This window comes from Sceloporus undulatus, chromosome 1 (genome assembly GCF_019175285.1).
Source record: "Sceloporus undulatus isolate JIND9_A2432 ecotype Alabama chromosome 1, SceUnd_v1.1, whole genome shotgun sequence".
Taxonomy (NCBI): Eukaryota; Metazoa; Chordata; class Lepidosauria; order Squamata; family Phrynosomatidae; genus Sceloporus; species Sceloporus undulatus.
Genome location: NC_056522.1, coordinates 248,936,525 through 248,952,398, shown reverse-complemented (window position 1 = coordinate 248,952,398; position 15,874 = coordinate 248,936,525). Strand labels below are relative to the sequence as shown.

At 41.4% G+C, this 15,874-nt stretch overlaps 1 protein-coding gene across 1 annotated transcript in view; it reads left to right on the top strand.

The window, feature by feature from the left end:
- LOC121918893 (angio associated migratory cell protein) overlaps positions 1-7,137 on the top strand; it is a 13,374-nt gene extending 6,237 nt beyond the window's left edge. The window contains 5 exon segments of the mRNA XM_042444916.1: positions 1-39; positions 1,379-1,479; positions 1,589-1,679; positions 2,210-2,364; positions 3,868-7,137. Coding sequence (XP_042300850.1) covers positions 1-39; positions 1,379-1,479; positions 1,589-1,679; positions 2,210-2,364; positions 3,868-3,943 — 462 coding nt within the window. The 3' untranslated portion in view covers positions 3,944-7,137.
- The last annotated feature ends 8,737 nt before the right edge of the window (positions 7,138-15,874 follow it).

Sequence of the window (15,874 nt, the reverse complement as noted above, 5' to 3'; positions counted from 1 at the left end):
GACTGCCATGCCAAGCTGGTGAACTCTGCAACAGGCAAGGTGAGTGCTTTCCTCCTCTCCATGCAGAGGCAAAATGTGACATTTCAGCTGAGGATGTGTTTTAAAAACCACTTTATTGATGATGATGATGATGATGATTATATTATTATTATTATTATTATTATTATTATTATTATTATTATTATTATTATTATTATTATTATTGGTTTTGTATAGCTAAGGGAAGATTGGGTGATTTCTGCTTGTCACACTGGTCTTTAGGTTTGGTAATTTGCTTGTGCCTTGGTGAGTAGGGAGCCAGCATATAGCAAGTGAGGTGGTCCTAAGGCTTCCTTTGGAGCTGGAGCAAATGAAGACTTAAATGAAGAGCTGAAGTCTATCTCCCTACACAGTTCTAACAGTTTGACTGCAGCCTGGATTTCTTTGGGCTCAGTGTTGGCTTTACATAGAAGCAAACCATAACAAGTTTCCAATTCCTGTCTCTGGTTTGGAGGTAGGGAGGCAGAGATGGAGAAATATTGTTTACCTCTATGCTTAATGGCTATTCTGACCTTGTAGTATCAGTTAGCCAAAGAAGCAGAACAAAGCTTTCTTCGCCATCACCCTGAAGTTATCACCCCGGCAGAGATCTGAACTGTTTTGGGGGACAGAGGCAGAAGTGTCATAACTTCTAGCCATCTTTCTTGATCAAATAAAAAAATGATAGTCACACTGACTGTTCCCAGTGCTCCTGTTCTTCTTGATCTTTTTCAGTTGAACAGTGGAACAAGGGAACATATCTCTTTGAATTTGGCTGTTTTGAGGATGCAGGCTAATGGAAAGAGCAGGGAGGAGGGCAGCACCAGAAGGAAATGAATGTGGGCATGTTATACATATTGTCAATAGGGCAATGTGGGGGCTAAGGTTATTTGGAGCTGGAAAGGGACCAGAAATTACTGTATGTCTTACCATTAGATGGCACTGTACTTTCCATGGTGAGTGTGGTCTGAGGATTTATATGTTGTCTCTGTAGGATCTTGTTTTCTGCCCTCCATGGGATCAAAGTTTGAAATTACAAAGAGGAACAGGAGACTTTTTTTTGGTCTTATGCTATATTTTAGAGATATGTCATGAGATTATGGACAAAATCTTATTGTCACAGAAAGTTGGGTTCTAATAGCAAAGAGACTCTGGGTGGTTAAACTGGTCAAAACCTGGTCTTGGGTAGTGTGTTGCTTTCCAGATTTCCTGCTGCATTGTTTTTAGCCAACTTCAAAGGTTCTTTGAAAATTCTTTGAATTCTGCTAGTGTGTCAATGCTTGTCCTAGCTCCGTAACCAGAGACTCTGCTTTACACGTTGAATGTGAGAAGTATCTATCATTGTCCATCTCTCTTGCAGGTTGTGTCTGTGTTCAAAGCAGAGAGCACCCCCAAGCCTTCAGTGGGAGAAGCTGAGGAGGCTGAGTCCAACTCTGTGGAGTCACTGGGTTTCTGCAGTGTGTAAGTATTAGAGGGGAGTAGATGTTGGTGGTGTGTGCATGGAATCATGGGCAAAGAACTGTGTAAAGCAAGTTATAAGAAAACCTTTTCTTCCATCTTGCTGTTGCAGGATGCCATTGGCAGCTGTTGGCTATTTGGATGGGACCTTGGCCATTTATGACATTGCTACACAGACTCTAAGACACAAATGCCAGCATGAGGTAATGGAGAAGAGGAGACTTGATGTCACATGGGACAGTGGAGAAATGGGTTGCCATGAAGCTAGCTCTCTGAATTGCAGACTCATGAGAGGAAGAAATAGGTTTTACTCAGGATCTAACAACAAGAGAGTGCAGCTTACAGTTATAGTTGTGTGAGCTTGCATTCCAACCCTGCTGGGGGCAGGAGCTCCAGATCAGTGTTCCGCCTCCTCATAACTACCAGAAACTGCAAAGCCATGATGGGATGCTTCAGAAACCTGATCCAAGTTCATGGTGTGCAATAAGGAGCTGGTGGATAAAGGTTCCATCATCTGCTCCTTCTAGAAGAGAGAGGAAGAATGCAATACTAAATCCAAATAGCCACTTCAGAGACGATTTTGGTTTTGGAGAAGTATATGTTGTTGCTGTTACAGTTTATGGAATGCTGGCACTATCAGTGGAAAGACTTAAGAATATGAAGGGCCATGCTTCATGCTGAGAAGGGAGGAATGCTGAGAGTCTGCTAATGTCCATTCTCTTTGTGTTTCCAGTCAGGAATTGTACAGCTCCTGTGGGAGGAAAGTGCACCTGTGGTTTACACCTGCAGCCTGGATGGGGCTGTGTCCCTCTGGGATGCTCGGTCAGGCAAGCTGATCAGTGAGTACCGGGGTCACTCAGCTGAAATCTTGGACTTCGCTTTGAACAAGTGAGTGGCTGGATGCTAAAGATGTTTTTTTGGTAAGGAGATGTTGGTTCAGAGAGGGAAGAAGTGCTGGATAGAGGGAGAATGAGAGTGATAAACACCATAGACTGAGATGTAGAGGGCACTAGAAACTTGTGGTTCAGGAGGGCAATGTGGTAGAGCAGAGATGCTGTAGCAGTTTTGGAGGCATATTTATCTGTTTGTTTAAAGTATATATTTATTGCCTATGAGGTTACTAGGAATTCTGACGTTATGTACAACAGCTAAAAACATTGATATCATTAAATGTAGATACATAAAACAGATACAAAAATGTTTAAAAACAGACTGAAGCAATTTGTCATAACATAATTTTAAAAGTCCTCCCAAACAGTTAAAAATAATAAACCCTTTGGTTTAAGGGTTTATGAGCCTATTTAATAATATCATCTTAGCTGCCAATTGGAAGTTAAAGAATGATGGAGGCATTTTCTGGCAATAGGGTTGCCTGGTGAGGAAAGGCCTGGACTTTCCAAAATGCTGCTATGCATAGTTGTGCAGTATTTTTCTCCTTTCTGTGCTCTTTATTTGTTGTTGTTGTTGTTGTTGTTGTGTGCCTTCAAGTTGTTTCTGACTTAGATAGCAACTCTATCATGGGGTTTTCTTGGCAAGATTTGTTCACAGGAGGTTCACCATTGCTTTCCTCTAAGTCTGAGAGTCTGTCACTTGCCCAAGGTCACACAGTGGGTTTCATGGCCAAGCTGAGAATCGAACTCTAGTCATAGTCCAACACTCAAACTACTAAGCCACACTGCTCGTTGTTCACATTTTAAAAAACAAACCTTGGTAGACACATTCCAGTGGTTGTTCTCACAAAGGCCAGCAGAGGTCCAGTAAAGTGGTAATATGTGGTGCGGCAGAGAGTATAGTGGGCTTGGGCTAGGAATATACCTTGGATTGAGAGGTTGTACTTATCGTGAAGGGTCTGGGATGGTAGGAGGAACAATCCATTTTCCTTGGGTTTATCCCCACGCATCGCAGATGGCCCTCTTAGAGATAAAGCCAAGGAAAGTGAATTATTCCACCTGCCATCCTGAGAATGCCTTGGCTATCTTGGGATTGGTTATGTCTTTCTGGCCTTTGGCTCACCTGTAAAATGTGGAACATTACTATCTGGCTGACATGGAGGAATGCAAGATGAAGAGTGATACGTCGTACATTTAGCTAGGAGCATTATGAAGTCAGAAGAGCTTGCTTCAGAGTAAATATGGATAGCACTGGACAGTAAAACTTCTGTAGCATATTATGATGGGAATAGCCAGGACTATTGTTGAGGTCTTTATTTGCTAGAGTTTTCAGTGGTCAGCTTTTACTACTGTTACCAGTTTTTTCTTTCTGGGCTTTGCTACTTTGTTTCTTCTTTAGGTAGTAACACTTTAATGAGTTGTGTCTAGTTATATTTTTAGAACTTTTATGAGATATAAATATTTTAAATAAACCCATTTCCCTTGTCCTTTTTCCTTTCAGAGATGCTTCCATTGTGGTTACCACTTCTGGCGATCACCAGGCCAAGGTGTTCTGTGTGCAGCGCCCTGACCGCTAACAGTGCTTCACTCAGGCAGAGACTGACACTGGAGAAACAAGCCCATGTGGATGCAGGCAACCATGCCAGCAGGACTATGGCGGGGTGGGCAGGGTTAGTGTAATCATGTCTCAGGGGGCATCTAATTTTGTATTTCCTTTGAGGGGAAAGTTTTGCCATTCTGTGTCTCTTCATGGTACCAGGTCTAATTTCTCGAGTTTTGTACGAGGAGTTTTAAAATTATCTCACAAACCTGGGGCTTTGTTGAGCTTCAAAGCTGGATTAATGCATTGTACTTAGAGACAGTTGGTCAGCGTGATTGTGGTGAGGAAGACGTGACATGCCTCAGAAATGCCCCTGGATTTCTCCCAAATTGAGGAATGGCTTCCACTTTTGAAGAAGTGTGCCAAGTCCCTGGTGATCAGGGCTATTGTCTTCCATGTTCCTCCTCATTAGCTGGAGCAGGTGAATGGCTTCACAACTACTGAAAAGAGAAGGAAGCTTGTCCTTTCTTCTGTTGAAACCTTTGCCCCATGGTTTGTCTAAGCAAATCATGTGTTTGTGTGATAGGAGATCAGCTGCTCATAAAATGATGATTCCCAAGACGCATTCAGCAACCATCAGAACTCAGGTTAAAACTGAATACATCCACCAAGCCTTGGGTACTGGATCTGTCCAACAACAAGAGCAGCAGCAACACAACCTGTTCAAATAATCACACCCACCTTTGCTGTCAAAAGACACTATAATGAAATAAAAAAGAAGGCAATCATCTTAAAGCCACGTTTTGCTTCTTGACCTATCGGACTGATGTCCCAGCCATAGTTTTCTATTGTCCTCTTATGTACCTGTTAAGCTGGAAAGAGGAACTGATTGCATATAAACAAATCAGGAGGAAAGTACCTGTTGTTCTCCCAACCCGTTTCTTGATCTCGGTGGCAAAAGCTGAGTTGGAGGCTATGTTGCATAACGTTCAGGGGTACCTGGTTTATTATAGAGCTACGGCTTGTTCCTTTGCAACCATATGTGTAAATATAGGTACGGCTGTTCTAGGCAACCTATCAGATTTTTTTTTAATACTGTGGTAGCCTTGGCAGGAGATGTTTGAATGATGAGCCAAGACTTTTAGAATGCTTGCTGGCTGAGTGTGAGAAGAAAGATTGCCTAATTGTGGACACTATATTTGCCTATTTCTCCTTAAAGGACATCCATTGCTCTTGTGATGAGGAAAGCAGAGGAGAAAGGAAAGGAAAATCTTTGAGAGGGGACTTGAGACACTTTTTGGAAGGACTCTGACAGAAATGTTTGCTGAAGAATATATCCTGCCCCACAATCATTAATGTCACTTTAGTGGCTGGCTGGGAAATTTTGGGAGTTGTAGCCCAAAACATGTTGACTTTTCCTAGGTGTCACTTACCAGTTGTGGGTGCAGGGAGTCCTGAGAAGCAGTGTGCTGATGGAGGGAGCACCATGCAATATTCATCCTGCTTTCTGAGATGAAAATTTACTGGTTGAATGTTGTAACGGCAGGTCCCACAGGCAGCTTCCAGCCTTGTATGTTTTTTTGTTCAGGGAACAAAATGGTTGGGGGCTTTTTTGCAGCAGTATGATATAAAAAGTGTGAGAGACAGGAAAGATGTGAAGATCAATTGTGTGGCTTTAGGAACGGAAGGATTCTTAATAAGATGTATACTTTAGGATCTGCTGGGATGGAGGAACCAAAGCTAGAATGATCTGTCCCACCAGTGGGAGGCAATAGTGTGTCATTTGGATGCTATAGAAATGACACTTCAGTGATTTAAAAGAGGTCTGGAAAATACTCATTTGTACCCAACGTCCTCTTCATCCTTCATGAGGATTCATTTATATTTTGGTATTTGGTAGGGCTTCACTTGAAACATTCAGTTGGAACCAGAATTACTCACTTATGGCCTCATGACTTGAAATCTTTCTGATTACAAATGGCAACCATGGTGTTAAATCTAATATTATGTGAGCAGATTTCTCTGGCAACAGGAGCTTTCCTTCCCCTCATCTCTTATGCAGCCTCATTTCACCTCTCCAAGGTCTACTCTGTAGGGTCCCCCAATCCCATGAGCAGATTGGGGAGAGGTATACATGGGGACTGAAGGAGAAAGGGGGGATTCATTTATGAGCAATGACAGCATCAGGTGTAAGCCATGATTTTAACATTTCTGGGAAGACTGGAAAAGTACTCAAACTTTCCCACAAAGAAAGCTGCTTTCCCACGTTGCTCCCCTTTGCACCACTACTCTAGAAAAAAAAATGTTGCATAGTTGTCTCTTAAGGTGTCAATCAAATAGTTTTCATCGTGAACCCTTGTTTTGGTGGAGCCAACCAAAATAATATGAAGTTCATAATCTTTGCTTTTTGCTTTCTGTGGACAAAACCTCAAACTGAATTGCACTCCTGCTTCTTGGTTTCTACCTAAATATATTTATCTTTTTTAATCAGGATGAATCTCATCTTTATTTTTGTTCTGAAATCTGCCCCATCTTATGTAGATGCTATTTGGATGAGATAGGCATCTCTACTTTTTAATTTCATCATCTTCCCACTCACTTTCTTAAGAAGTAAAATGATGTTTATCTTGAAGGCTTATGCAGTGGAGCAGTGGTTTGAAGTAAAGAAGTGCTGTCATCATCTCAGCCTGCTTGCTTAGCACAGTTGACCTTGAGGGATGGGAAGAATGTAGCTTTAATTTCCTTTGTCCTTTCTGAACTCATCACCAGATGGTATGTTGACTGCAAATGATCATGAAATCAGTAGAGTCCAGTGTTATGACGGGATAGATACATGTTAGCTGTGGTTTTGCTGTGATTATCTTTACCAGCCTTAAGTTCATTTCATCCTGTTTCCTCATGAATTTGCAGTATTTTAAAGAAAGGTCACCATGAAAATTTATATGTATTTCTCCAAACAGAAACGTCTTTGTACACAGTTTCATGTTTATATATGCATTTTTGCAAGTTGTTTTCCCTAATTCAGTGCATTTTTGTACATTGTTTTAATGAATATATCCAGGTTTTGTGCACACACTCCCATTATATAGACAACTTTGTACGTATTTTTATTAGAAAATTGCAGTGCAAATTATTTTAAAAATGTAAATACTGTATGGGCATAATGGCATTTGGCATATTGCACAAAGATGTGCATTAGGTAAGTTTACAATAAAAGTCAAGCACACTTCATTCTTAGTTATGTCCATAATCCAGAAGAACTACCCATACATTACGGCCTTTCTGCTGGTCTGCTGTTAAGGCTCTAATGTGACCTGCCCTCCTGAGCTTCTGCCTCCGCTGAAAGGATTTGAAGGCATCTGTAATTTTCTCAGGGAAATCCCTGTCCTATCGGGTAATTTACCATACTTAAGACATGACATGGAAGATCCTTTCATTCACAGTACATTTCTTTGTTCCATGGTTGGTGTTCCTTCACTTAAAAGGGACCTCAGGGATTCACATGGATTGCCAATACAACAACAGAAGTGGCCAGAACCCCTCTTCTACCTTTGAAAAGTGCATTTTTGAAATGGTGAATTGCCACTCCTAAAGGCTTCTGGGAAAGGGAATTCACTGCTTTTCTTTTGGCCAGAAAAGGGCTGTCTTAGAGATTCAAGGGCCACAAAAACAGGTGAGGAGTGGGGTAGTCTCTGGGTTGCAATTTGCCCACTCTTCTCATGGGATCAGAGATCACATGTGGTACAGCCTTCCTGGCATTCAGTTTAAAATTTTATATGTCTTAAAATTCAGAAGAGAGAACACAGATTTGAATGTATATTTGAATAAGTGTTGGTGTGAGAATAACCCAAATGTACTCTTCCTGCTCCCCGCCATACGCATACCAAGAGAAAGGTTAAATTACAACTCTTTATTTTGAATAACAGCTTCCTAATGGATGGAGATGGTGATGCATGGATACATTAAACACAGAAACTCCCCACATCTGAAATGTATTTCCAGTTTTCCCAGTAGATAAGACCCCCACATCATGTAGTTTGGGTTATGCTGGAGGGTGCCAGTCTGTAAACACTTGACATAGGTTCATGTATATAATCATAATTTGGGGGATTGGGTAGCATTCCTAGCATCCTTGCAGTGGAATGTTCAGTAGTTCCATCATAGGTATAACCATGCAAGCACTTCCAGTCCACTTGCAGTTTCTGGAAGGCTGGTAGACTTTCTTGTATGTTTATAAAAGCCTTTTACTGCAACAGTGCAAATCAGAAAATTACTCTGATTTGTTTTCATCTTTTCAAGAAATAAAGATTACAGATCTGTAATCTTTCAAATGCATTGTGATGTTAATCCAACTCCTTTGACCTGTGGTTCATTTGGAGTCATATAGTAAACCCAACTGACACACCTGTGTATCTTTTGCCTTGCTTTTGATACAAGAACAAACATGAAGTTTGTGTGTGTGTATGTGTACACTGTATTACTACTGCTGTTTTACTGTTTGTTGCATAGGATACTAGTCATGCCATATTAAGAAATGTAGTGAACTATTTAAAAAAGATGATATGTGGTTTATGGCATAAGAACTAGTAATGCTAATCCTAAAGACTGGGGTGAGCTGTAGTTCAGGTGGTCACTTGAAACATAGGCCTGTTACAAACTGCCAAAATAAAGCTGCTTCGGGTCTCTTTGGAGGTATGCTATTTAAACGATGCATGGGTCCTAAGAGTCCGGAGGTCGCGCCAAAGCCACACTCCATTCCTAAGCATCGCAGTGCAGCTTTTGGTGCAGCTTCCGGATACTTAGGATGCATGCATCATTTAAACAGCATACCTCCAAAGAGACCCGAAGCAGCTTTATTTTGGCAGTCTGTAACAGGCCATAGTTTTAAAAAGGCTGCTACTCATCCTGGATATATAATACCTTCAATAGGAGAGACAGTATGTTACTGTACAACCATTAGTGCTTTGCTCATGGCTTTCAGCACCTTCAGTTGTGTGAAAAGAATACTGGGTCAACTCAATCTATGGTCTGATCAAGCACAGCCCTTTCTTCAAATATGTGTGGTTTTGGAATTTTATTTGAAGGCACAGAGTTTGGAATGTGATTTTTTAAAAAAGTGATAGGTATGCATTTAGTCTTCCCAATTGCAAATGAAGTTACTTGTTACACATTATTTTTCAGCAACACTTAATTGGGTTTTAGTTATTTATTTTACAAAAAAATGTGCTTTAAATATTCAGGGACCTCCTGGGAAGTTACAAAGGAATCATAAGAAGATAGCTGGATGCTTCTCTTACTTTCCTTACTCTGTCAGCCAAAGAATAGTTGTGCTGTGGCACTGCAGGAGAGGAAAAGTGGGTTGGGATAGGGCGATTGGTTGTTGCATGGTTAGTACAGAGTTCTGACCTGTACAATGACCAAAAATGTGAATTACAGTGGTGTACGTTGGACTTAACACTGTCATAATTCATTGATGGGTTGCCAGTAACACGTTCCTTCCAAGCTGTGAAGACATAAAAAGGGCTTGCTACTCTTTGCCCTATTAGCCTGGAAGAAAAACATTAAGATTCTCACACAGAGACACATAATTTATTGAAGAGAGCTGGACTACTGCTGTAGCCCACAGGAGAGTACCTGTAATTTTTTTAAGTGGCCTTCTGTCAACTGAATGAGATCAGTGCAAGAACAATCAGAGCTGGGAAAGCTCTAAGCTGCTGCATTTCCCAGAAATTTGGCTCAGTTGCTTTCTTCTCCTGGCCACTTGACCTAGCTGTCTGTGTTCTATCATGTTTGTCAACCAGATTTCCTGTTTCAGGAAATGGACAGTCGCCCTATGTGGCCAGCCTAGGGATGATATGGGAATCTGGCTGATGTCTTATAGGAACCCTGTTAAGAACCCGGGGAGATAAGTCCTTGCCCCAGCTCAGCTTGGATATGCTTAAAGCAATCCTTACTCTTTTTCATCCTGTTAACTGAAAATAATACACCTCTCCCTATGGTTTTTAGCTGTTGTGGGGATACATGAGTCATGGTAATAAAGTATTGTCTAAAACGGTTGGAAAAGGTGTGCCCCTGGAGATGCTGTCGAATTGCAGTTCCCATTTGCTCTCACTAATGGCTGTGCTGTACTAATGAAAATTTCCAGCATCCTGTGTAAACTATCACACATTCCCCATCCCTGATCTAAAATGTCTGACGTTTCCTTTTATGTTTGTGCTTTTAGCTTGATTTCATAATGGCGATGTAGTGACTCTCCAGTTTCTGGTGTCCATCAGTTGTCAAGGAGGTAGAAACTGCACTTTGTCTCAGTACACTGAGGCTGGGCTGTATTTTGAGCCAGGAGGCAATGAGGAAGACTTCATAGATATTGGCTCCTTGTGCGGGAAGGGACAAGAGAAGCTATTTTCATGGCCTACAATAATTGAAAAGAAGTGATCTCTCTAGCTTTTAGCAGTGACGTGTAGAATGTGTGATACCCCTCCTTAAATGTTAGATCAGATGACTCCAGCTCCCTTGGTGTCATAATGTCAAGCTAGATGGTGCTGATAGGAGCTGGAGCCCAACAACATCTGGAAAGTCACAAGTTCACCAGCACTGCTTATTACAAAGAAGCCAATCCAGTGCCCTCCACATGTTGTGTGACTATACATCCCATAATCACTGAACCCTGGTCAACCTATTGCTAGTATGGTGTTTATATGAGTTGGGATTGATAGCAGTTGACTAGGAGGGCAACAGGCTTATCCCTTCAATCAACCGTTTAAGGCTTCTTCCATGAGAATGCATGTCTATCTGAATTGACATAGCATGCTTTATCTTGACATCTGTGAGTGATTTAAAATATCTATGCATCGGTTTTTTGTTCACAGTGTAATATACTGATGAATTTCTGCAAGTCAGTTGCTTTCCTTCCAGTTTCAAGGATATTAAATACAGTAAATTGAAGTTTCTTATCCCCCCCCACCAACAATTACTCCTTTGAGTTATTCCTTTTTCTGTGTCTTTGTTGAATTCCCAAACCTCAGCCTATTATCCAGAGCACAATTGTGTTTCAGTGACATCCCTACCTGGGGTGTCACTGGTGCGGTGGGTGGAGTTCCTAGGGGTGGGATCAAAAGGGCACTCCCTACTTCACTGCAGTATGGGGCAGAGAGCAGATGTTCCAGGGAGAAAAACAGCGGCTGGAGGAGGAGGAGGGTGAGCTCCCTTCCTGGCTGCTTGGTCCCAGGCTTTTTCCCCTGGAGAAGAAGCCCGAGTTGGAGAAGGAGGAGTGTATGCCCTTGCAGGCTGCTCCATCTTGGGCTATTTCCCTGGAGAGGAATCATAGAATCATAGAGTTGGAAGAGACCACAAGGGCCATCCAGTCCAACCTCCTGCTGTGCAGCAACTCACAATCAAAGCAATCTGCCAGATGGCCATCCAGCCTCTGTTTAAAGACCTCCAACGAGAAATTCCACCACTTTCTGACGGAATGTGTTTCACTCTTGAACAGCCCTTACTATCAGGAAGTTCCTCCAAATATTTATTTATTTATGGTATTTATACCCCACCCTTCAGCCCTAAAAGCTCTCAGAGTGGTTACAATTATTATTTTTAATTAGATGGTTCCCTGCCCTCAAGTTTGCAATCTAAAAATACACGACACAAAAGAAGGTGTTGGGGAAAGGGGATCAGTTCCAGCAGTTCTTCTCTCTCTCTGAGGCCTGGACCATGGCAAATGAACTGAAGGGAGGACTCTTCTTCTTAATCGAGGCTGGGCCTGGTGGTGTTGGGCCTGTCCTTTCACTCCCTCTAGGCCAGAAGATGACAGTTGGCAAGGACAGAGGACTCTTCTTCAGGCCCGATTGCATTGAGCTGGAATCTCTTTTCCTGTAGCTTGCATCCATTGTTCTGGGTCCTGTTCTCTGGAGCTGCAGAAAATAAGTTTGCTCCATCCTCAATAAGACAGCCCTTCAAATATTTAAATATTGCTCCAGACAGAGCAGCCTGCGTGCACACTCCTCCTCCTGCATCCCAGGTGTCCTGGAGCAGCTGGGAAGGAGGAGGCACCTTCTTTTTGGTGTCACCCGGTGTGGTCCACACACCCCCTAGTGATGCCACTGCTGTGTTTTAAAAATGGTTTAAGGAAACTCTTGTAAGCTAGTTTTTGAGTCTTGATAGCATCATGATTTCACTTCTTTGGTTATATGTAAGATTAATTAATTTGAACTGTGATTGTTGTCCTGTTTCATGTGTACGCATGTTTGTTGTCTTGCGTGTAATACCACAGGGAAAGATGACCACACTGGATCACATCACTGTAAGTGTACTCAGCTGACACATTAGAGCCTGATTTATGCATGTAAACTGGGGTGTGCAACTGGAGCCCTCTGGGTGTTTTTTGGTCTACACCTCCCATCAGCCTACCGCAGAATAGTCATTGAAGGATTATGGGAGATATAGTCCAAAGACTAAGGATCTCTACATGTCCTACCAATGTCGCCACTTGTGATAACCTCTTATGATTATCTAAGCTCCTACCATCACAGACTCACCTTATGAATAACTTAATCTCAGTATTGTGGCCCCCAAAGTCATGTCTGTATAAAATAAGAAGAAAATAATTTAACCGAAGAAGATAGGAAAACTATTCACAATTACTTGTTCAACTTGTATATATCATACACTGATTTAGCTTAGTTCTTACAGTTACTAATCCTTATTTGAATTTTCTCAAACACTCTTCACAGATTCCACTCCAAAAACTACTGAAGTACTTCAGAGAGGAAATTATTTGTTGGGGCAACTTTTCTCTCAGTTGCCTTTTTTCCTGTAAAACAAAAATATAAAATGTATGGCAGGTGGCTGAAACTCAAAGCAACATTGTTGTCAATGTTGTAAAATATGTATAATGTATGTGCAAATTCTGTATGAATCCTGCAACACAACATGACTCTCGGATACTAAAATGTCCTGTTTGCTAGGATGTGGTTTAATTAGCTTGCTGGTTTTGGAAAACATCCTTTCTCTTCAGGTTCATATACCTTACTTCATTGCAACATCTTGTAATAGAGTCGTAGTCCTAGCACTGCTGACACATTTCAAGTTGTTTCTGACCCTGAGGCAAATCTATCATGGGCTCTTCTTGGCAAATTTCTTCAGAGGAGGTTTGCCAATGCCATATGCTGGGAGTATTTTTGTGTGTTACCCCTACGTTATTAGAAGCAGTTAGTAGCAATTTCCCATTCTGCTCTGGAGGGGAGGCTTTTGGTGTCGTGTTCACAGAGGCATGGAAAAACACCACATAAGCAAAAGTATGCCCTTTACCATTTCATAAATGAAACCTGGGGAACTATCAGAATGTGGTCAAAAGGTTGTGGCCAGGCAACAAGAGACCAACAGTTATTAATGATGAAAAACACACAAAACTTCTATTTTAAGTGGAGAAATGCTGGAATTTATGTATGCCTGAAAACAACCATCACCAAACAAACCCACTGGGAATAGCAAGCTTTTCTGTCCCCTCCCCTCTTTGCACTTTGAGCTCACTTTGCAGCAACTGGGAGGAGGAAAGAGTAACTGGAAAATTATTAAAGCAGCTGAGAAAATTGAATGACAGAGGATTAACTGGAACAGTTCCTGCCAAATTGGGATAGTACAAGAGGGTATGCAACAGAGAGAGGTAAGCACCACATTACAAACAGTATCCAAATAATCGTACCTTGACCAGTCGTATACCACTAGACATAAACTTACTGTCTATATGGAAGAAATACTTGCCTGAATGTATATTATGTGGCGAATGAACAAGAGGAAACCATCTTTTGCGTTGTGGTGCTGAGTTGGCATGATTACTTCTGAAAAATGCTCTTAATTTTGTTTCAGAGTTTGTTAGTGCTGGTCCAGGAACAGCTTTCCTTCCTGAGATATAAACCACAAATATTCCTCCTACAGTTTTTCAAATGTAAACAAAATGGGCTTGGGAAAGGGTTGGCCTCTGTCTAGCAGTCCAGAACTGAACCTTAAATAGTTACAACATGAAACTGGAAGGCTAGTGTGACCCCAACTAATCCACGTAGCACTTTGTCAAAGTCAAGATGGCAGTAATGGCTGAGAGAAGCGAAGTAGTGCAACTGATTTCAGTGAGTCACTCAGGGCATTGGAAACTGAGACACTGAACTCACAACTAACAGTAACAGTTTGGGAAATAAAAGTACTACTGCTTGTTCACACTTCATGCTGCTGTCAGATAAACAAATTAGACAGGAAGACAGTGGGAGGAAAATGAATGATACCCTTGTAGGACAATAGCAAACAACACTTAGAATGCTTTTTTTTTTACTTACTGCTATTGCCATTGTGTTATAATTATCTCAACAACGCCTCATCAGCATTTTTGCGCATATACCCCAGAAAGGATAGAGACCATTCTTAGACATGGGGAAAATGCACAGCAGATATAATGCTAATACAGTTTGTAGAACTGCAAAAATCATGATTGCTACTGGCCCAATATTGTATCTTTCAAACTGCAGTCCAATCAACATGATTAAAAGATTTTTCAGAAGGTTCGTCTAACACAAATATATCATTGTTTTGGGAGGACCCTATCTAAGCTAGTAAAAAAAGGCTAATACAAACAGAATAAAGATGTGCAGACTTCAGGCCTGCTGTGGTAAAAGGTCTGTGTTGCCATTGTATAGAAGTGGCAATGGGGAAGGAGTCAGTGAGGGTATCAGTTCTTGTCAAGTGTATACCCTCAACATTTGAGATATGAAAACCAAGACATACATGGCCAAGTCACATCAATGTGGTCAAGATAGCAAAAGTTATTAATGAAGAAAAACATACAAGCTAGGGGAGGCTGCAGCAGTTTGCTTTTGCCTAATTCTACTGGGAAGGTCAAGATTCTGCTCCCTCCTCTCCCCCTGCTGACCTGATTGATTGCAAGTGCCTGTTGCACTTTATGGATGTAAACTGATGAGAAAGTGGGAAAGTGTGGGGAGGGAGAGCAAAAGTGGGACATTTTACAAGTAGCTGAAAAAGTGGAATGGCAGAGGATTAATCCAAATCAGGACAGTTGGAGGGTATGCAAGTTTATATCAAAATTGCTCTGTGCCCTGTTCCTTTGTTTTTCAGTGTATTTATGCATAGCTTTTCGAGTTCTGCTTTCCCCATATTGCAGCTGTGATACCATACCTTGTATGATTAATGCAGTTTAGCAGCACATTAACTGCCATAGCTCAATGCTATGTAATTCTGGGGTTTGTAGTTCTGTGAGCTATTGAGCTATTGAGCCTTCTCTGCCAGAAAGTTCTTGCAGGATTCCATAGGATGGAGCCATGACAGATAAAGCGGTGTCAAACTGTATTAATTCTGCAGCATGCAGCAGCCAAAAACTTTGGTAATTTATCAATAGTTACCATAATTTTGATGTTAGCTGGCTTATCTTGCCAAGCACTGGCTATTAGAGGCATGCAGATGTGGGTGGTGCTATGTTTCCATGTGATTTCTATGTACTGTGCTTTGCATTTTCAGAAAGAGGTGGAACCTCAGATTTCCGGCTTCACATCCGCTGTGGTATTAATAACATCTTTGCTTATCAGTGGGGCAGGGCAGCCTCCCTCTTGGGGATACCAAAGGTTAAAAAACCAAACCCCAATCTTGAAGATCAGGAGGTGGTTCTTCAGGTGTATTGCAATAAAATGACAGCCTCGTTGTATGACATATTAGTTCTGCCCAGACAAATGCTAAAGACAAGCCCAGAACCTCAGATGTTGGTGACTGTTGTATCAACTTGAATATAATAAAGATAGTATCTATACTGTAGAAATAGTGCAGTTTGACACAACTTTAAGTGATATAGCACTTGATTTACTATGGAAATCTTACAGGGTTTGTAGTTTTACAAGGTCTTTAGCTCTTTCTGCCAAAGAATGTTAGTCCCTCACAAAACTACAAAACCCAGGATTCTGTAGGATGGAATCAT